At 46.1% G+C, this 15,753-nt stretch overlaps 1 protein-coding gene across 3 annotated transcripts in view; it reads right to left on the bottom strand.

Moving 5' to 3' along the window:
• ACSL5 (acyl-CoA synthetase long chain family member 5) overlaps positions 1-4,373 on the bottom strand; it is a 41,912-nt gene extending 37,539 nt beyond the window's left edge. The window contains exon 1 of one of the 3 annotated variants that reach the window (XM_029932581.1): positions 3,990-4,373. In XM_029932581.1, the coding sequence (XP_029788441.1) occupies positions 3,990-4,361 (372 nt within the window). In that variant the 5' untranslated portion in view covers positions 4,362-4,373. The remainder of the gene's footprint in view (positions 1-3,989) is intronic. The other 2 variants (XM_029932584.1, XM_029932583.1) reach the window with 2 other exon arrangements.
• Positions 4,374-15,753: the final 11,380 nt, after the last annotated feature.

Here is a 15,753-nt window from a genome sequence, read left to right as displayed (position 1 = left end):
GAAAACCTGGTCTCAGTAAACAGCCTTCAAGACTTCCCAAGTGTGTTGCTGATTATGAGAACTGGGGTCAGGAGAATCAGTACCAGAAGTCCGCTGGACCTGATAAGAGAGCCAGTAAAAAGATAGTCTGGACAAAGTGCTAGGCCCCTGTCACCCATGCCCGAGAAAAACAGTGAAGTAAAATGTTGTGAAAGAGGCTTTCCTCCAGGGTTCCTGCAGAGTCAGCCTTCAAACTACCTGGTTGGCCGGTGGTCATAAGTCGCCAGATTCAAAGTGCAAACAATGAGCTTTATTGCCAACAGTCTCATGTCCAGCCGCAAACTTTCAAGGCCATGGCCTTTCCAGGTGCCAGAGCAACAGCTCTACCATTTGTGTGGTTCTGGGGATAGCTACATAAGGTCACTGAGCATCAGTTTCCCTCAACTGCACACAAGTGGGGATAGGTAACAGTCCTTACGTAAAGGGGTGCTGTATACTGTGCCCTCTACACGCTGCAGGTTATGAGAGGTACTCAGGAAGCCAGGCTCCCTTTCCCACTTCGGCCTTCCTCAGTTTCGAACTCCTGGTGGAGTACCAGGTGTCCTATCCTGAGGCTTCCTGAAGGAGAAGAGATGATCAAGAGCTTCATACTATAATTGCCCTCCATTATCTGAGCAAACGTCTTAACTCCTCATTTCTATTTCAACAGAAGATTTCTCGTTGCAGAGGGCATCATGCACCTCTGAATTCTGACCCAGTTATCTCCTCCCCCCTACCCCACCCCTGCATCTGCCTCCATAGCTACTCATAACTTCACATGTCAGAGTAGACTAACCCATGGAGACCCAGAGTTTGGCTACCAGCTCCCCTGAAGAGAGTCAATACCATGGCCTGACCACAGAAGTACAGGGGCTGCTTAACCTTTGAAATTCCAAAACTCAAGTGTTTATTGAGACAGCATGGATTAAGAGCCTAGGAAATATCAGCTATGTCTGGGGGAAGAGCGAGAGTGAGAGAGTCCTTTTTTGACTCAGAGGAGGGGTTGCTTAAAAGAAGTAAAGACCTCGGTGTATTTACAGCACAGTGTGCCAAGAATAATGATGGCTGACTCTGGGCTGCTGGGGACAGGTCACCCTTGCAAGGTGCTGCCACGCATGAGAACCACCTCAGGCTACACCCAAGGGTCCATGCATCTGCTGGCCATGGATAGGAGGCACAGACGAACAGAAACATCATTCCTGGTTACTGAACAACGGCCAAATCCTGGTTTGATAAGTCACCTTCCTGGAGGTGAGAGGATTATTTTTTCTCTTCTCAGGTACTGTTCACACACCATCAATCATTTAAAGTGAATAATCTGGCAAGGGGAGAGTTCCCCGGGTGGCCCAGTTGGTTAAGCATCCGACTTCGGCTCAGATCACAATCTCACAGTTCGTGGGTCCAAGCCTGCTTCAGATTCTATGTCTTCCTCTCTCCGGCCCTCCCTCCCCCTCACCCACTTGCATTTCTGTCTCTCTCTCCAAAATAAACATACATTTAAAAAAATTTTTTTTAATACAGTGAATAATTTGGTGGCATTTAGTATGTTCACAGTTTCGTGGAATCAACCACCTCTATCTAGTTCCGAAATACTTTTATCCCGCCTAAGGGAAACACTGTGGCCATTAAGCGGGTACTCCCAATTCCTTTCCCAATCCCTGGCCCCACCCACCAATTTTCCTTCTTTCTCTATGGATTTCAACTAGAAGGATTTTCTGAAAGAGATTTCTCCCAGTTTTTAGTTCTTTTGTCACTAAACTGGACTAGATTCATCTGGAATGCAGGTATAGTTTGCCCTACATGAGGCAGATTTCAAATCCCTGTTTCCACTTTTCCTTAGGTTGTCCAGTTTCTTTACTCGTAAGCCTCAGTTTCCCATTCTGTGAAACAACAAACCTACCTCACCGGACCATTTCAACGATTAAAAGATAACTCCCCCTTCCCCCCAAAAAACTAAGCACAACCCTGATCCATAGGCAAGCCAATGAACAGTAGCTGTAATATTGGCAGTTCTGGAAAAATATCAACCTGAAAAGTGTTAATAAATATATGAAGTCAACATCTGCCCAGGTCACCACACAGGAAAACGTTTTCACGAATGCAGTTTTCTAGGAAATCTGAAGAAAGGCTAACTCTGCACCTGACTGGTTGGACCACGGTTTTTAGTATGACATGAACTACAGCTTCGATCTCTGACAGTGGAAAAGTCACTTCACTTCCGAGTCTGTTCTTTCAGCCGTAAAATGGTAACACCATCCATGTCATAAGAGTGTCTTAATGAAATGTTAGGAGTAGCTATCATGAGCTGGTGCTTAACTCTAACTGACTTCATCCACCTTCTTTCCATTCATTCCCGGACCCTGAGCCTCGCTATAGAATCTGTGCCTCTCACTGAATGTTTAGAACGGAGGCATTCAATCGGATGCTCATATCATAGTCGGTGTGTTTTGCCCATAAGTTAGTCTTTTCTCTCAGGCTGTATTCTAGGTTAGGTCCGGACCTAGCCAAATACCTGGCTGAAATACTCTGTTTGGCCTTAGCAACGTGTTGCTGTTGTTTTAATTAAGTTGGAATGTGTTTATACCTACCGGGGGGCACATCTACCTTGCATTTTGCTAGAGTCCCCACCTGCATTTTCTTACACACCATCTATTTAACTCTGTTATCTGCCTGTTCTATAAATGTTTGTGGCCCTTGTTCTAGTTTTTTGTTCCTTTTACTGTGTCAAGCACACAAGTGATGCCCACAAGAATTTAAACCATGCCTCTTCTAAGAGGATTCTGTGTTCATCTCATACTTACCAGTTGGACGGGACCACTCGAGAGTAACCCCCATGCTGCAGTATAAAGGGAGAGTTCAAGTGAACTTAACAGAAGACCATGGGGGGGAATATGCAGAATCCGAAGCAGGCTCCAGGCCCTGAGCTATCAGCACAGAACCTGGCATGGAACTCAAACCCACAAACTGTGAGATCATGACCTGAGCCTAAGTGGGATGCTTAACTGACTGAGCCACCCAGGCATCCCTAAATAAACCTTTTTAAAAATCAAATTAAATTTTATTATTATTTTAAGTTTATTTAAGAGAGAGCATGCATGCGAGCGGAGGAGGGGCAGAGAGAGGAGAGAGAGAATCCCAAGCAGGCCCCAAATGGGGATCAGTACCTCAGTTGCAAGCTCATGTCCTGAGCCAATATCAAGACTTGGACACTCAACTGACTGAGCCACCCTGATGCCCCTAAATTTTATTATTTTTCAAGACTCTGTTGCTGTTAGAGAATACCAATCATCTACAAGTTGGAGCTATAGATTCAATCTTACTTTTCGAACCACCAAAGGAGATTAACACCCATGGAAAGAAGCAAGCCCCAAGCATGGAGTCCCTTCCCAAAGCTCACTTTTTTTTTTAAGTGTATTTATTTATTTGAGAGAGAGTACATGAGCGAGCACTGTCAGCATGGAGCCTGACACAGGGCTCAAACTCGCAAACTGTGAGATCATGACCTGAGCAGAAACCATGAGTCGGATGGTTAACTGGCTGAGCCACCCAGGTGCTCCCCAAAGCTCACATTCTGAAGGTCCGTGAAGTTGCACGTAGATTCAACATGTGGCCCTACGCTTAAAACAGGTCTCAGTCCATTCAGGAACCATCCATCCCTCATGCATTAGCTTTCCCCATAGGAAGGAGTCAAATTACACAATGAAAACTGAAGAGATCTCATTTGTGGTCCATCTCCCCCCACGAGAGACAGGAGAAAGAAAATCCAGTCCACATGCCCTGCATTCCTCCTTCCCTTCACCCCTCCTGATAAGGAGGGCTTAAAAGTGTCCCTTAGAGAGCTGGGAGAGAGAGTGCTGACATGTGCCAGGCACACAGCAAGTGCTGGACTGGCTGAAGCTGGGGTCAGGGTGGCCCCTGCCCCACGGTTACAAAGCCCCTTGCTAAATCCCGCCTCAGGACGGTCCCCTTACCCTGGGAGGGGGCTGCATCTGTTGGCTCTTCCTGAGAACGGGGTTTCCTGGCTCCGGGCTCCTCCTGGCACAGAATCCTTGTCCCTCTTCCCTCACCCCCAGGTCCTCCAAGGATAGGCTGGCTTCACAGCATCCATGCAGAGCGATGGCCACGGCTGACAGGGTCCCCAATTGTGCCCTGTGTGAGCTGTCCCGAGTCAGGCCATGGCCGGGCTTTCTAACGTGCTCGGGGACTTCACTTCCTGGTTTTTCTTTCACAACTGAAAGTGGAAGCACTCTGACCAGGAGGAGAAAAGCCGCCAAGCTGCCCTGGCTCCTTTTCAAAGCCCTTAACCTGAGCCCCCAAGGGCTGAAACAAAAGCCCTCCTGCATCACGCAGTTCACCCTTGGCTCCTGAGACTGACTACCTTGAAATAAAGATCAAAACGACACAAAATAAAACAGAGCTGGACTGACGTAAGGTGCCACGAGCAGATCACCAGTGCCAGAAAGGGGACACTGCTCCCCTGTGCCTCGACTCCCAGGACAGGAAGGTCCAACCCAAGGGCCCCTCAGCTTTTGCATCCCTCTCGATGACACGGGGTCACCCCCCTCCACCCTCCATCCCACCCCTCCACCTGCCTCGGTCCCCAAGTGCTTCTGATAAAGCCAATTAAACCAGCAAGTTAAAAACGACGGTGACCCAGACGAAGAGCTTTTGTTTTTTTCCTCGGACACATCAGCTCATCCTTTCCATACCTCAGAACCTAAATGAAAAAATCTACTCTGCCACCTCCTACACCTCCCCAAATGAAAACTGGGAACTTTTTAAACCACAGGAAGGCAACAAGCAAGTATGTCCTTAGCTGTCGGATTGATCTCGTATCTTGCAGCTTCTGGAAGACCCATTGTACATGCATGAGCAAGTTAACAGGAAAAGGCAAGTCACTTTTTAGGGTTATGATAAAAATTGTTCTGAATGTGCAGACCCCTGAAAGGGTCCTGGAGATTAGTCTAGAGGATATCTGGACTTACAGTAGCTTCACAGGATTCACCTAAGGCTGTGACCAAAGAAGGGCATGGGACTCCCATTCTCAGATTTGGAGGCAGAAATTACTAGTTCTCCTGCTCCTTCCTCCCTCCCCAACCCCCCACCTTACCTCCCAGATGCCCCAGAATTCAGCAACACTTTCTCCAGCCATGGTCCCTTCAGGAAGGCTCATAGTAAGTCCGACAGAAGCCTGACCCTTTGCTGGAGCTAGGTTAGGGCTCATTTCTCTCTCCAGAGAAATGCCTCCAAGCTAAAAAGCAGCCAGGGTGAGCCAGGTCAGTCTCAGAGAATGGAACCAGGTCCCTGGGCCTGACAGGAGCCCACTTTAGTCATGGAAGAAAGACCAGGTATGTTAGTCTCTCTCACTGGTCATTTCATGGCTCCAGGGACACTTGGCGTTGCGCAGTTTCAGGAGCTCATTCCTTCAAGAAGCAGCTCCATCCAGCAGAGATCAGAGGATGGCAGAATGGATGTTAATTCTAGGCTACTCTAAGATCCTGAGTGCTGGCTTCCTTTACCAGCTGGATGAAGAGTGTTCAGGGCCCGATGAGCTTTTCTTTTATTACTATTACTATTACTATTATTATTATTATTTTACTATTTTCCTCCAGGATTGGATGCTCAAGTTTACAAGTACCTTGATCATTTATAAATTCTAGCAGCATAGCATTCCTATTTGATCATATGCACACATAAACAGTACTCCCAAGATTTTAGGAAATACGGGGGCGGGGGGGTTGGCAACAAAACATAATGCATGTCGCACACCTGGTACAGACCTCAGGACCCAAGAGCATGTCTGCTAAGGACTCTCTCCTCCTGGTCCCTTCCAATGGGAATCCCTACCATCAGCAGCTGGTAAACAGCCTTGGTAACCATCCTGACACAGCAACTTGTGAATAGAAGATGAAGAAGACGTGCATCCTGGTTTTGTCTGTGGCTCTTAAGACTTTTAAGTCTGTTTTAGTTGGATTTAGTGAAATTAACAACTTTCTCTCCCAAATCGACCTCCTGCCAGCATTCATATACCCTTGATGTCTCCACCCCCTTTCCACTTAGTTTCTGCTTTGCCTCCCCACAAGTCAGCTGAGAAGGCGGCACCTGGGTGGCTCAGTCGGTTGAGCGTCTGGCTTCGGCTCAGGTCATGATCTCGCAGTTCATGGGTTCAAGCCCTGCATCAGGCTCTGTGTTGACAGCTAGCTCAGAGCCTGGATCCTGTTTCGGATTCTGTGTCTCCCTCTCTCTCTGACCCTCCCCTGCTCACGCTGTCTTTCTCTGTCTCTCAAAAATAAATAAAAAACATTAAAAAAAAATAAAAAAAATTTTAAAAACCCAACAAGTCAGCTGAGATGACTACTTAACCAAATGTACTTTCATAGAGTAAAAGAGCCCCAAGGCTGAGAAGAGACAGGTGTCTCCCCTTCCCCCCTACCCATTGGTGTATAAACTTTGGGGTGGGTAGTGTTCCTGCAGCTTACCTTGTAAGAACACGCTCACTTCCCAGGGCCGGGAAATGAACCTCTCACAGCTGGCTGCACCAGTTCAGCACCACATTCAGACACCTCTGCTCAGCTCCTGTGACGAGGCCACATCTGAAGCCAATGCGTGCTGTCCTGAGAGTGACCAAAAAGCTCCCCTGGAACCTTTGAACCTGTTGCAATAGAGGTTCAAAGGTAGAAGTTACCTGTTCAAACACTTGAAATAACATCCAGCAGCAAGAAGCATAGAATTTGGCAAAAGGTTAAAACGGAGATTGTTATGCAAGGGCTTAAGAGGAAGAAGAAGAAAAAAGACAGCCCCCTGCTCAGGAGGCCAACGTGTAACAAGCAAAACCTTTATAGAGTCCATACCTCAGGGGAGGAAAGGGCTTGGCATCTGCATTTGGGACAGAGTCCCTGAGACTGTGATAGAAGAGGGAGGTCTAGCTCACAAGAGGGAAAACTTGTTCCTTGAGTTGTGGTTGAGAGAAATAAGAGAAGCCACTTTAATTGGCTCAAGCTATGACTTTACGAATCAGATAAGAGAGGTCTGCATTTCAAGACCAGCATTTTTCTAGAAGAGGCCAGTGACCCCTCCAGAATTAGAACATCTCCAAGACAATGCAAGTCACTCTAGCATCTAGACTGAGGGACAAGCCTACCTGGGTCATGGTTAGAGTGCAGAATCATGGATACAAGCCTGTACCTCCCATGGCTAAGTGCCAGGTCAGCAGAAATTTGTGGAAATGCTGCATTAGGTGTCTTTTCATTGTATTCAGTTAAGCAGCCAATAACATGATCATCTTCCTATTGACTCCTGTGTGAAGGGGCAGCTACCACATTACCACTGAGGTCTTATTAAGCCAGATTCTCATCCAGGTCTTGGGTGCATTAACTCTTTAAAGTCACTACTTTGCACACAGCCTGAGTCCTGTGTACCTGAAAGAAAAGGGCTTTCTAAGAAGTGACTAAAGGAGATACAATTCAACTAGAACTGAGGGCATAAGTCCCACTTGGGTGGACTCATGCCAAGTTGTGTTAATTAGCAACCTACTAATGATGAGAGCAAGAGGCTCCAAGCCAGTGGTTCCCAGACTTCAGCGGGAAACATCTTGGAGATGCTTGTCCCAACACAGCTGGTGCCAGAGCTTCTAATTCAATAGACCTGGGTTAGAGCCTGAGAATCTGCATGTCTAACAATTCCAGGTGATATCAATGTTGCTGGTCTGGGGACCATGCTAGGAGCCACTCTGCCTTCAATGAGCCCAACTGTTGAAATGTCAAGAGGGACTGTGTTTGGGGTAGTCTTGGTTACGGTGACCCTGCAGTTGTGGGGGGGCAGGTGCAATTTGGCACAGAGTAGAACTCACTGTGTGCTCTAGAACAGGTGTTCCTCAAGGTCAATAAGCAGACCCGTCCCAGAGAAGTGCTTTGGCAATAACAGGACGTATTGCCATTCCCTGCCTCACTCCTTATGTAAATATAAATCAGTGCCACACTGCATCACAACTAGACAACCCACATGGGTCTGAGCATAGGCATATAGGGGACATCACCTGATCCAACAAACTTAACTTTATTCTTAGGTACTCGAGACAGTAAAATGTGAACCAGCTGAGGTGTGGACTCTAGTAGGAGAGGGGGGGAGTCCAGAAGCCAGGTCTCCAGTGCCCCACCTCTTGCTATACCATTATTTCCCATAGCATCTCTCTTAACAAAAACATGTGTGAGCTAAGGCTTCCTTCCCACATCCTCCCTTTCTCCCTCCCTTCCCACAGCCATATGCATTTAGAATTCAATACAAACAAAGTCCTTCTAGGTTGGAGCTCCTGCAGCCCTGACAAAGTGCAAATCTTTTTATTGTTTTAGGCCATTTATAGTAGGGTGTTCATGTTGTGAAGAGTCTGACACAATAGCCACAGTTCAGACACACGCACAGTGCTCTGGTCGGTTCATTTACATGCCCTCCCCTTTGGTAGGGACAAAGAAATGACAAATCTCCTGCAAAAACAGTTCTAGAAGACCAGTAGCCAATACCCTAGAGTTCTGTAATGCATCCTTGAAACAGCCAAGATACATCTCATGACAGGGGCTGACAGCTGTTTAGCAACAGAATCCAGGTTTTTCCCATTTTTGAAAGCAGGGAAAGACAGACCTTATAAACAGGTCAACTTTTCATGTAGTCCACAGTGCATTTATGAAGCTCCTCCCAGTTTATAAAACTTTCCCAATCTAGCTTTTAACAAACCTAAGAGGTATAAATGGGGACAGTGCCTTCAGCATCCAAACTTTTGGTGTCTCTTGGAGCCCGTGACAAGGGCAGTTATGATTTGTGACATAGAGAACACTTATTTAGGAAGGACCTTTGGCTGTTCCAGCTGCTAATGAGAGTCTTTAGAAGTCAGGAAACATGACCCAAGAAGAGCAGAGTTCTAGGCCTATAAGCTGAATCTAATCATGTTAACTTAATACTGATGAGTCAGAAAGAAAGGTGGGGAGATGTTCCTCTCTGGAAGTGGCAGGATAGCAGGACAGACATTGTGGTGGCACAGAGAGGGCACACATAAAGCTGTCAGGAACTGACCTTTAGCTTCCCACATGGCAGAGCTGACTTTGAAGTTTACCCTTCTACTGAGACGTGAAAAGGAAGGGGCAAAGTTCTTTAAACTCCTACCATGGGTGCCATAATCAGCCATTCCAATTATCAGAACTCCATACCCACCCTTTCCTTGGTTATCTGCTGTTTCAAAAGGCTTATGGTACTCAAAGTACACCTTGCCAGGTAGCAATCCAAGGTTCTCCTGCCAGCTCCTTTCTGAAGGCATTCGAGATGTTCATGAACCTTACTGAGTACTTCCCATGTGACAGTGCTGTTCTAAGAACTTCATCTGCTATATCTCATTTAATCTCACCATGTCTCCATGAAGAAGTTACTATTCTGCAGAAGAAAAGCTAAGAGAGGCCAATTAATTTGCCCAAGGCAGAGTCTCAGAGTCAGATTTTGAACTGAAGTAGCCTTGAGTCCAGAGCTCACGTGTGTGTCTAGGAGTACAGATTTTTAGTTGAAGTAGCCTTGAGTCCAGAGCTCAAGTGTGTAACTATGAGTATGATCCATTCTATGAACCCCATGCAATCTTGTGTGTATATAACTATACACACACATGCAAACACACACACATTTATCTTGGGAATTTTCATTGGGCTCTCAAAGAAAAGTAAGAACCATTGTCTTAGAGGAAGCAGGACGCAATGCCAGCCATATTATGGTTCATATGCCAAGGGTGAAACAACAGCTACCTTTTCCCTCCTCAGCAGGGCTTTTTATCTGCCTGGATGTCCTTCCTGCCACTGAGCTCATTTCCCACACACAGCTTCACTTCACTCAGCTAGAGGGGCCAGTGCTCTACACATCAAGCTGTGCAAACCTCAGGTCATTCTGCTCAGTTGTCTGCTGGGCCATGAGTGCCCACAGCTCCCTGCTTGGCCCTGCTGTCAATCCTGCACCACAGGGCTTTACTGTACGTGTGGGAGAAGCTGGCCCCCTGCTGTGTCTATTGCAGCTCATTTTCATCAACCTGGGTCATGGACAGCTTGGGCACCCCGGCTCTTGAGGCCACTTGCTCATTCTTTGTGGGAAGGAAACGTTACTCAAGCACTTGGTTGAGGAGAATGGTATTTGCACAGATTGCAATAAGAAGTTTGCCCTAACCCCAGATATGCCACCTGCCCCCCCCAACAAAAGAGCACCCAGAGCAAATTGCCTTATAGACTTAATCTCAGGTTCATGATGTCAACAAGATTGGAACACAGACACAGGCAACTTGCTCCTTTCTTAGCAAGAGCTTTCCAAAAGTGTGTAAGAATCAGACAGAAAGTGGAGAGATCCCTGAGAGAGGGGTCGGCTCTAAATTCCCAGAGCCTGCAACAACCCCATAAAATCATCACTGTTTCCCGGCAGGTTAGAAAGGTATCTCAGAGAGAAAATTGAAATCTGTGGTCCACTACTGTAACCAGGAGCTGCATGTAACTGCTGAGCACTTGAAATGAGGCCAAGTCCATGTTTAGATGTGCACAAAACACACCAAATTTGGGGAGCTTAGTTTGAAGGAAGTAGCATAACATCTTCAATTTTAAAATGCTGATTACATGTTGAAGTGATAATATTTAGGATACACTAGATAAGTAATTCTACCTGTTCCTTTTCCTTATGATTATGCGTGCTGAAAATTTTAAAATTATGTATGTGGCCTGTATTATATATATATTTTTGACAACTCTGATTTAGACATATAGGTCCTTGGCCTTAATGCCTATGGAATATAAAAAGAGGGTATCACCCAGTGGCTGCAGCAAATGTGCTATAACTGCTCTGGATGAACTTGAAGACTTTTTTAACTGTACCTTTGGTTTACACAGCATCCATTCAGCAGAGGTTATGACCTTGACTGAGTTTATGACCTTGACTGAATCAATAGTCCCTTATTATAAAACTGCTGTCACTCCTCAACTGTTGTTCCATGCCAGGCACCACGCTGTGTGTCCTACAGCTCTTATTACTCCAGGTAACCCTCATGCGAGCTCATCAGGGTAATTACAGGCGAGAAAACCGAGGTTTAGAAGGCTCATAACTTTCCAAGTCAGCTTAAGTCACCTTCCAAACCTGTGCTCCCCACCATTTCACTACACTGCCTCCTCCAGGAGGGTGTGCGACAAACAGCAGATGGGGACATCAGTAGTCTGGGGGGCATGCCACCACCTCCCCCTTCACCAAGCCTTTGAGGACATGGTCGTCTGCTCTGCAGTCTTGGTTCACTGGGCTCATGGCATGAGAGAGCAAGCCCGAGTGCGTGACTAAAGAGCCATTTATTTGGGAACTTTTCACACAAGTGGTTCAGGAATACCAGGAAGTGGGAGGGGCTTTCCAGACAAGAAGCTGACGAGGGTGGAGGAGTCAGAAGGGACATCCTGCCTCGCTTCACATGATTACATGCCAGAGACAACTGCTCAGATGACCAGCCAAGAGCCACACTGGCCCCCGATTGATGGAGAAGATGTCGCGCTTAGGAGTTAAAAGCATATGCCCACCAGAGAAAGATGTATTAAGGACAGGTTCTTTATTTGCTCAGTGTTTGGGACACCGTGGCACAAAGGTGTTCTCAGAAAACTTAAAATTTGATTGAAACCGGCTTGTTCATCATTTAGGATCTTTGATTACTGAGTAGAGAGCCGCCCTCCCTCCCCACCACTTCCTGAAGGTTTTTGCTTTTCATGCTAAGGCTTTCCTGGGGGATCAGGAGCCGTTACCTGGGAGACAGGATCAAAGACCACACAATAAATATTCAGATCAGAAATATGGCATTTAGGCTGGACCAACCTGCTAAACTTCAAGTTATACTTGTAGCCAAAAAGAAAACTCAGAAGTATTTATCAGAGTCCCTAGATTGTGAAAAGCACTGGTCAGGTGTCAACGACACATTCCTGGTGGAAAACAGGCGTGAGAAAGAGCAACACATCACAGGCCAGAAGAAGTTTTGAAGCAGCACAGGGTAAATATCAGGTGGTTGAAGTACGTGAGAGGCTGGCGTGTTTTCATCAGAAAGCCAAGGCCAGTGGCCCATCCTTGGCCTGGGAGGAGGAGTGTGTTCATGGTTAACTAAAGGAGTGGCGTTTGGATCCAAGGAATCTGCCTTGTTTCCGTTTTAAGAAACACAAGTTCAACTTTACTCCCCTTTCCTGTGGTCCCTCAAATATTTATTAACTAGAAGCTTTGTATTCATTGACTGCATCACAACTATTTAGGAGAACTGAGGACACAACAGGGAAGTTCAAAGTTCATACTTGAGAAGTTGATAGCCACCTTTTTTTGCTCTTATTTCTGGGATGGCTAGTACAAGGGTGCTAGATCTAGGAATGCTTCGTTTGGGAATCTGGAAGTAGGACCTGGAAGGAAACTTGCTGCCATCATCAAGCACGGAATACTCAGATAGCTAGGAATCTACCAGAGTCCTAGGGTTTCAGGACAAGAAGGTCCTAAGGTCAAAGGGCTCTGTTTTCTGCCGTTTTCCTACTTCATCAATAAAAAATCAGAGGCTCAATGGGGCACCTGGGTGGCTGGGTCAGTTAAATGACCGACCTCGGCTCAGGTCATGATCTCACTGTGAGTTCAAGCCCCACACAGGGCTCTGTGCTGAGCCCTCAGAGCCTGGAGCCCGCTTCAGATTCTGTGTCTCCCTCTGTTTCTGCCCCTCCCTCACTCATGCTCTGTCTCTCTCAAATAAATAAATGTTTAAAAAATTTAAAGGAAAAAAACCCATCCATTCTTATTTACTTGGCAAAACCTGACATTGATGCCTTTTTCCAGAACACGCAACGAGATGGGAGAGAGTGCGGGAGAACACCTTCCCATCAAGGGGATTACAGCCTCATCTGGTTTTCTGCTTCTGGACAAGTTCAAATCCACACAATCCAAACCTTTACTTCTTCTCGAAACATGATTAGGCCACAGATTTACAAATTGAAAGGAGGCAGTGGGAGCTGGGGGGAGCAGAAGGGGAGGGAGGGCAGCTAGAAAAAAAGCCAGCGGTCTTACTAACTCTGTGACCCTGGACGCAGCGAATCTTACCGGATCCTCAGTGTTAACCAGCTGGCTCAGCTTCATGGCACAGGCTGGTCAGCACTGAGGAACCCATAAATCACGCTGAAAGAACTCCCTCTGTAACCTCTTTAGGAAAAAGAGGTGGGGAAAAGTAGTTAGGAATCAAAGCACTACCCCACTGACATAGAAAACCAAACTGTACCTCTGCTGGCCACGCACAGGCCACTGTTGTTCCAAACCATCATTACGTGGAACAACATAGCTGCCACAATCCACCACCTCGGCACTGGTAACTTGCAGGCATAAGAATCTTCTAGAATGGAGGCGGGCAGGCATGGAGGCGGGCTGGCAAAGCTAAGCCGGAACAGCGAACCTCCTTCCTGCAACTACACGGCCTCGCAAGCCCCCACTGAGCTGCTTTTTAACCTCAGACCCTCCCACTCCAGCCAATCAAGCTTGTCCCACAAAGCAGGTGGGGCTGTAACTATGGCAACCTTTCCGCGTGCAGATTGCCATTACCTGGACCCTGCATCTCTGTTTCTCTTTTTTTTAATCTTTTTTATTTATTTTTTAACATTTATTCATTTTTGAGAGACAGAGCATGAGCAGATGAGGGGCAGAGAGAGAGGGAGACACAGAATCCGAAGCAGGCTCCAGGCTCTGAGCTGTCAGCACAGAGTCCCGCATCCGGTTGGAACCCAAGGACTACGAAATCATGACCGGAAGTGAAGTCGGATGCTTAACCGACTGAGCCACCCAGGTGCCCCAATGCATCTGTTTCTCTCCGGCTCTGAGGGAATGGAGAGGTGGAAGGGACTGAGCTCAGCAGAGAACAATTAGAGCCTACAGAGGAAAGCCAAGTGCCTAGAGGTGTGAAGACCCAGACCTCTGTAAGGTTCTTTTGACCTGGATTCAGACAGCGTGAGTTAAAGCCCATGCTTTTACTCCACAAATTCAATTCTGTAGGGTTTGTTTTTTATTTTGTTTTTCTTCCCCAGGGAGAGAAAGAGCATGCATGAATGGGAGAGGGAGAGAGAGGGAGAGAGAGGGAGAGAGAGGGAGAGAGAGGGAGAGAGAGGGAGAGAGAGGGAGAGTGAGGGAGAGAGAGGGAGAGAGACTCTCAACCAGGCTCCACTCCCAGCGCAGAGCCCGACAAGGAGCTTGATCCAATGACCCTGGGATCATGACCTGAGCTGAAATTGAGTCTGAAGCTTAACTGACTGAGCCACCCAGAGGCCCCTGGAGGATTTAGTACTAGTTAAAACTTTCACTTTTCTTCCTCACTGCAGACATTAAGACAAAAAAAAAAAAGTGAGAAGAAAAGTAAAAAGAAGAAAAAAATATGCATATAATTTCCATCATCCAGAGAGAACAACTTTTAGTGATTTGGTGCATGTAATCTTTGCTATGCAACCTCGTGCGCCTTTTTTAAGAAAATAAAAATGAAATGTGGTACATGTCATTTTTATAGTGTGCTTCCTCACTTAATACAGTCTTTCTAAGTCAATAAATGTACACTTGAAATATCATTTTCAATGACATTGTCAATCATTCAGTGACTGAATGAATCCTCAGTCATATGGATTTGCTCCATGTTATTTATCCAGGCCCCTACTGTTGGACATAAAATGTGTGTCTAATTAAAATTTTTTGTTGTTGTTGTTGATTTATTTTTGAGAGAAAGAGAGACAGAGTGCAAGCGGGAGAGGGGCTGAGAGAGGGAGACACAGAATTCAAAGCAGGCTCCAGGCTCTGAGCTGTCAGCACAGAGCCCAACGTGGGGCTCAAACCCACAAACCGTGAGATCATGACCTGAGCCGAAGTCAGACGCTTAACTGACTGAGCCACTAAGGCACTCTTGTGTCTAATTTTTTTAATTAAGATTTTACTTTTAACTCCAGTATAGTTACCATACAGTGTTACATTAGTCTCAGGTACACAGTTTGTGTCTAATTTTTGACTGTTAGAAAGAAGTGCTATTGTTACATTTTATTATATGGTCTTGTTTCTTTAATCCCCAGACATGGAGTTTCTGAGTCAAAAATGCATATATTCTAAGGCTTTGGATGCATATGGAAAACTCCTATCTACTAACATTCCCATAAGCAGTGTCTATCTGTGTATCAGACTCTCACCAACACTGAACCTAACTGGTATCTTCTTCTGGTTTTGACCCACTTGTGAGCACTTACAAATACAAAAAATATTTCTTATTATGGTTAATAGTAATTGCACATTTAAAGGCTCAACACAGCGTTGGATCTGAGGCTCCAAAAATGGACACATACAGTCACCTTGGCCTCAGAGTTTCTCAGAACAAGACAATGCATAAAGGTGAAGATTCTAAAATTATCTAGAGTGGGATTACAAGTTTTAAGAAGTTTGTATATGGGAGGAGGAGACAGGAGGCAGTGCATGTAATAAGACATTTCCAGAATCCTGTTTTGACATTATGACTGGCACAATGATACATCCATTGGGGATGCTCTTTTATTGAGCTCCTACTAAATGCAGAGCACTGTGCTAAGGAATTAGGTCATCTCCCAATCTCTTTACAGCACCCTTCTCTAAAGGGTGTTATTGTGTTCTTTTGGAATTGAAGAAACTAAGGCACAGATGTAACTGACCCTCCCAGGACCACATACATCTGGTAAGCATGAG

This window comes from Suricata suricatta, chromosome 2 (assembly GCF_006229205.1).
Source record: "Suricata suricatta isolate VVHF042 chromosome 2, meerkat_22Aug2017_6uvM2_HiC, whole genome shotgun sequence".
Lineage (NCBI taxonomy): Eukaryota > Metazoa > Chordata > Mammalia > Carnivora > Herpestidae > Suricata > Suricata suricatta.
Note: the sequence above shows the minus strand (reverse complement) of the source record. Positions and strands in the feature narration are given on the sequence as shown.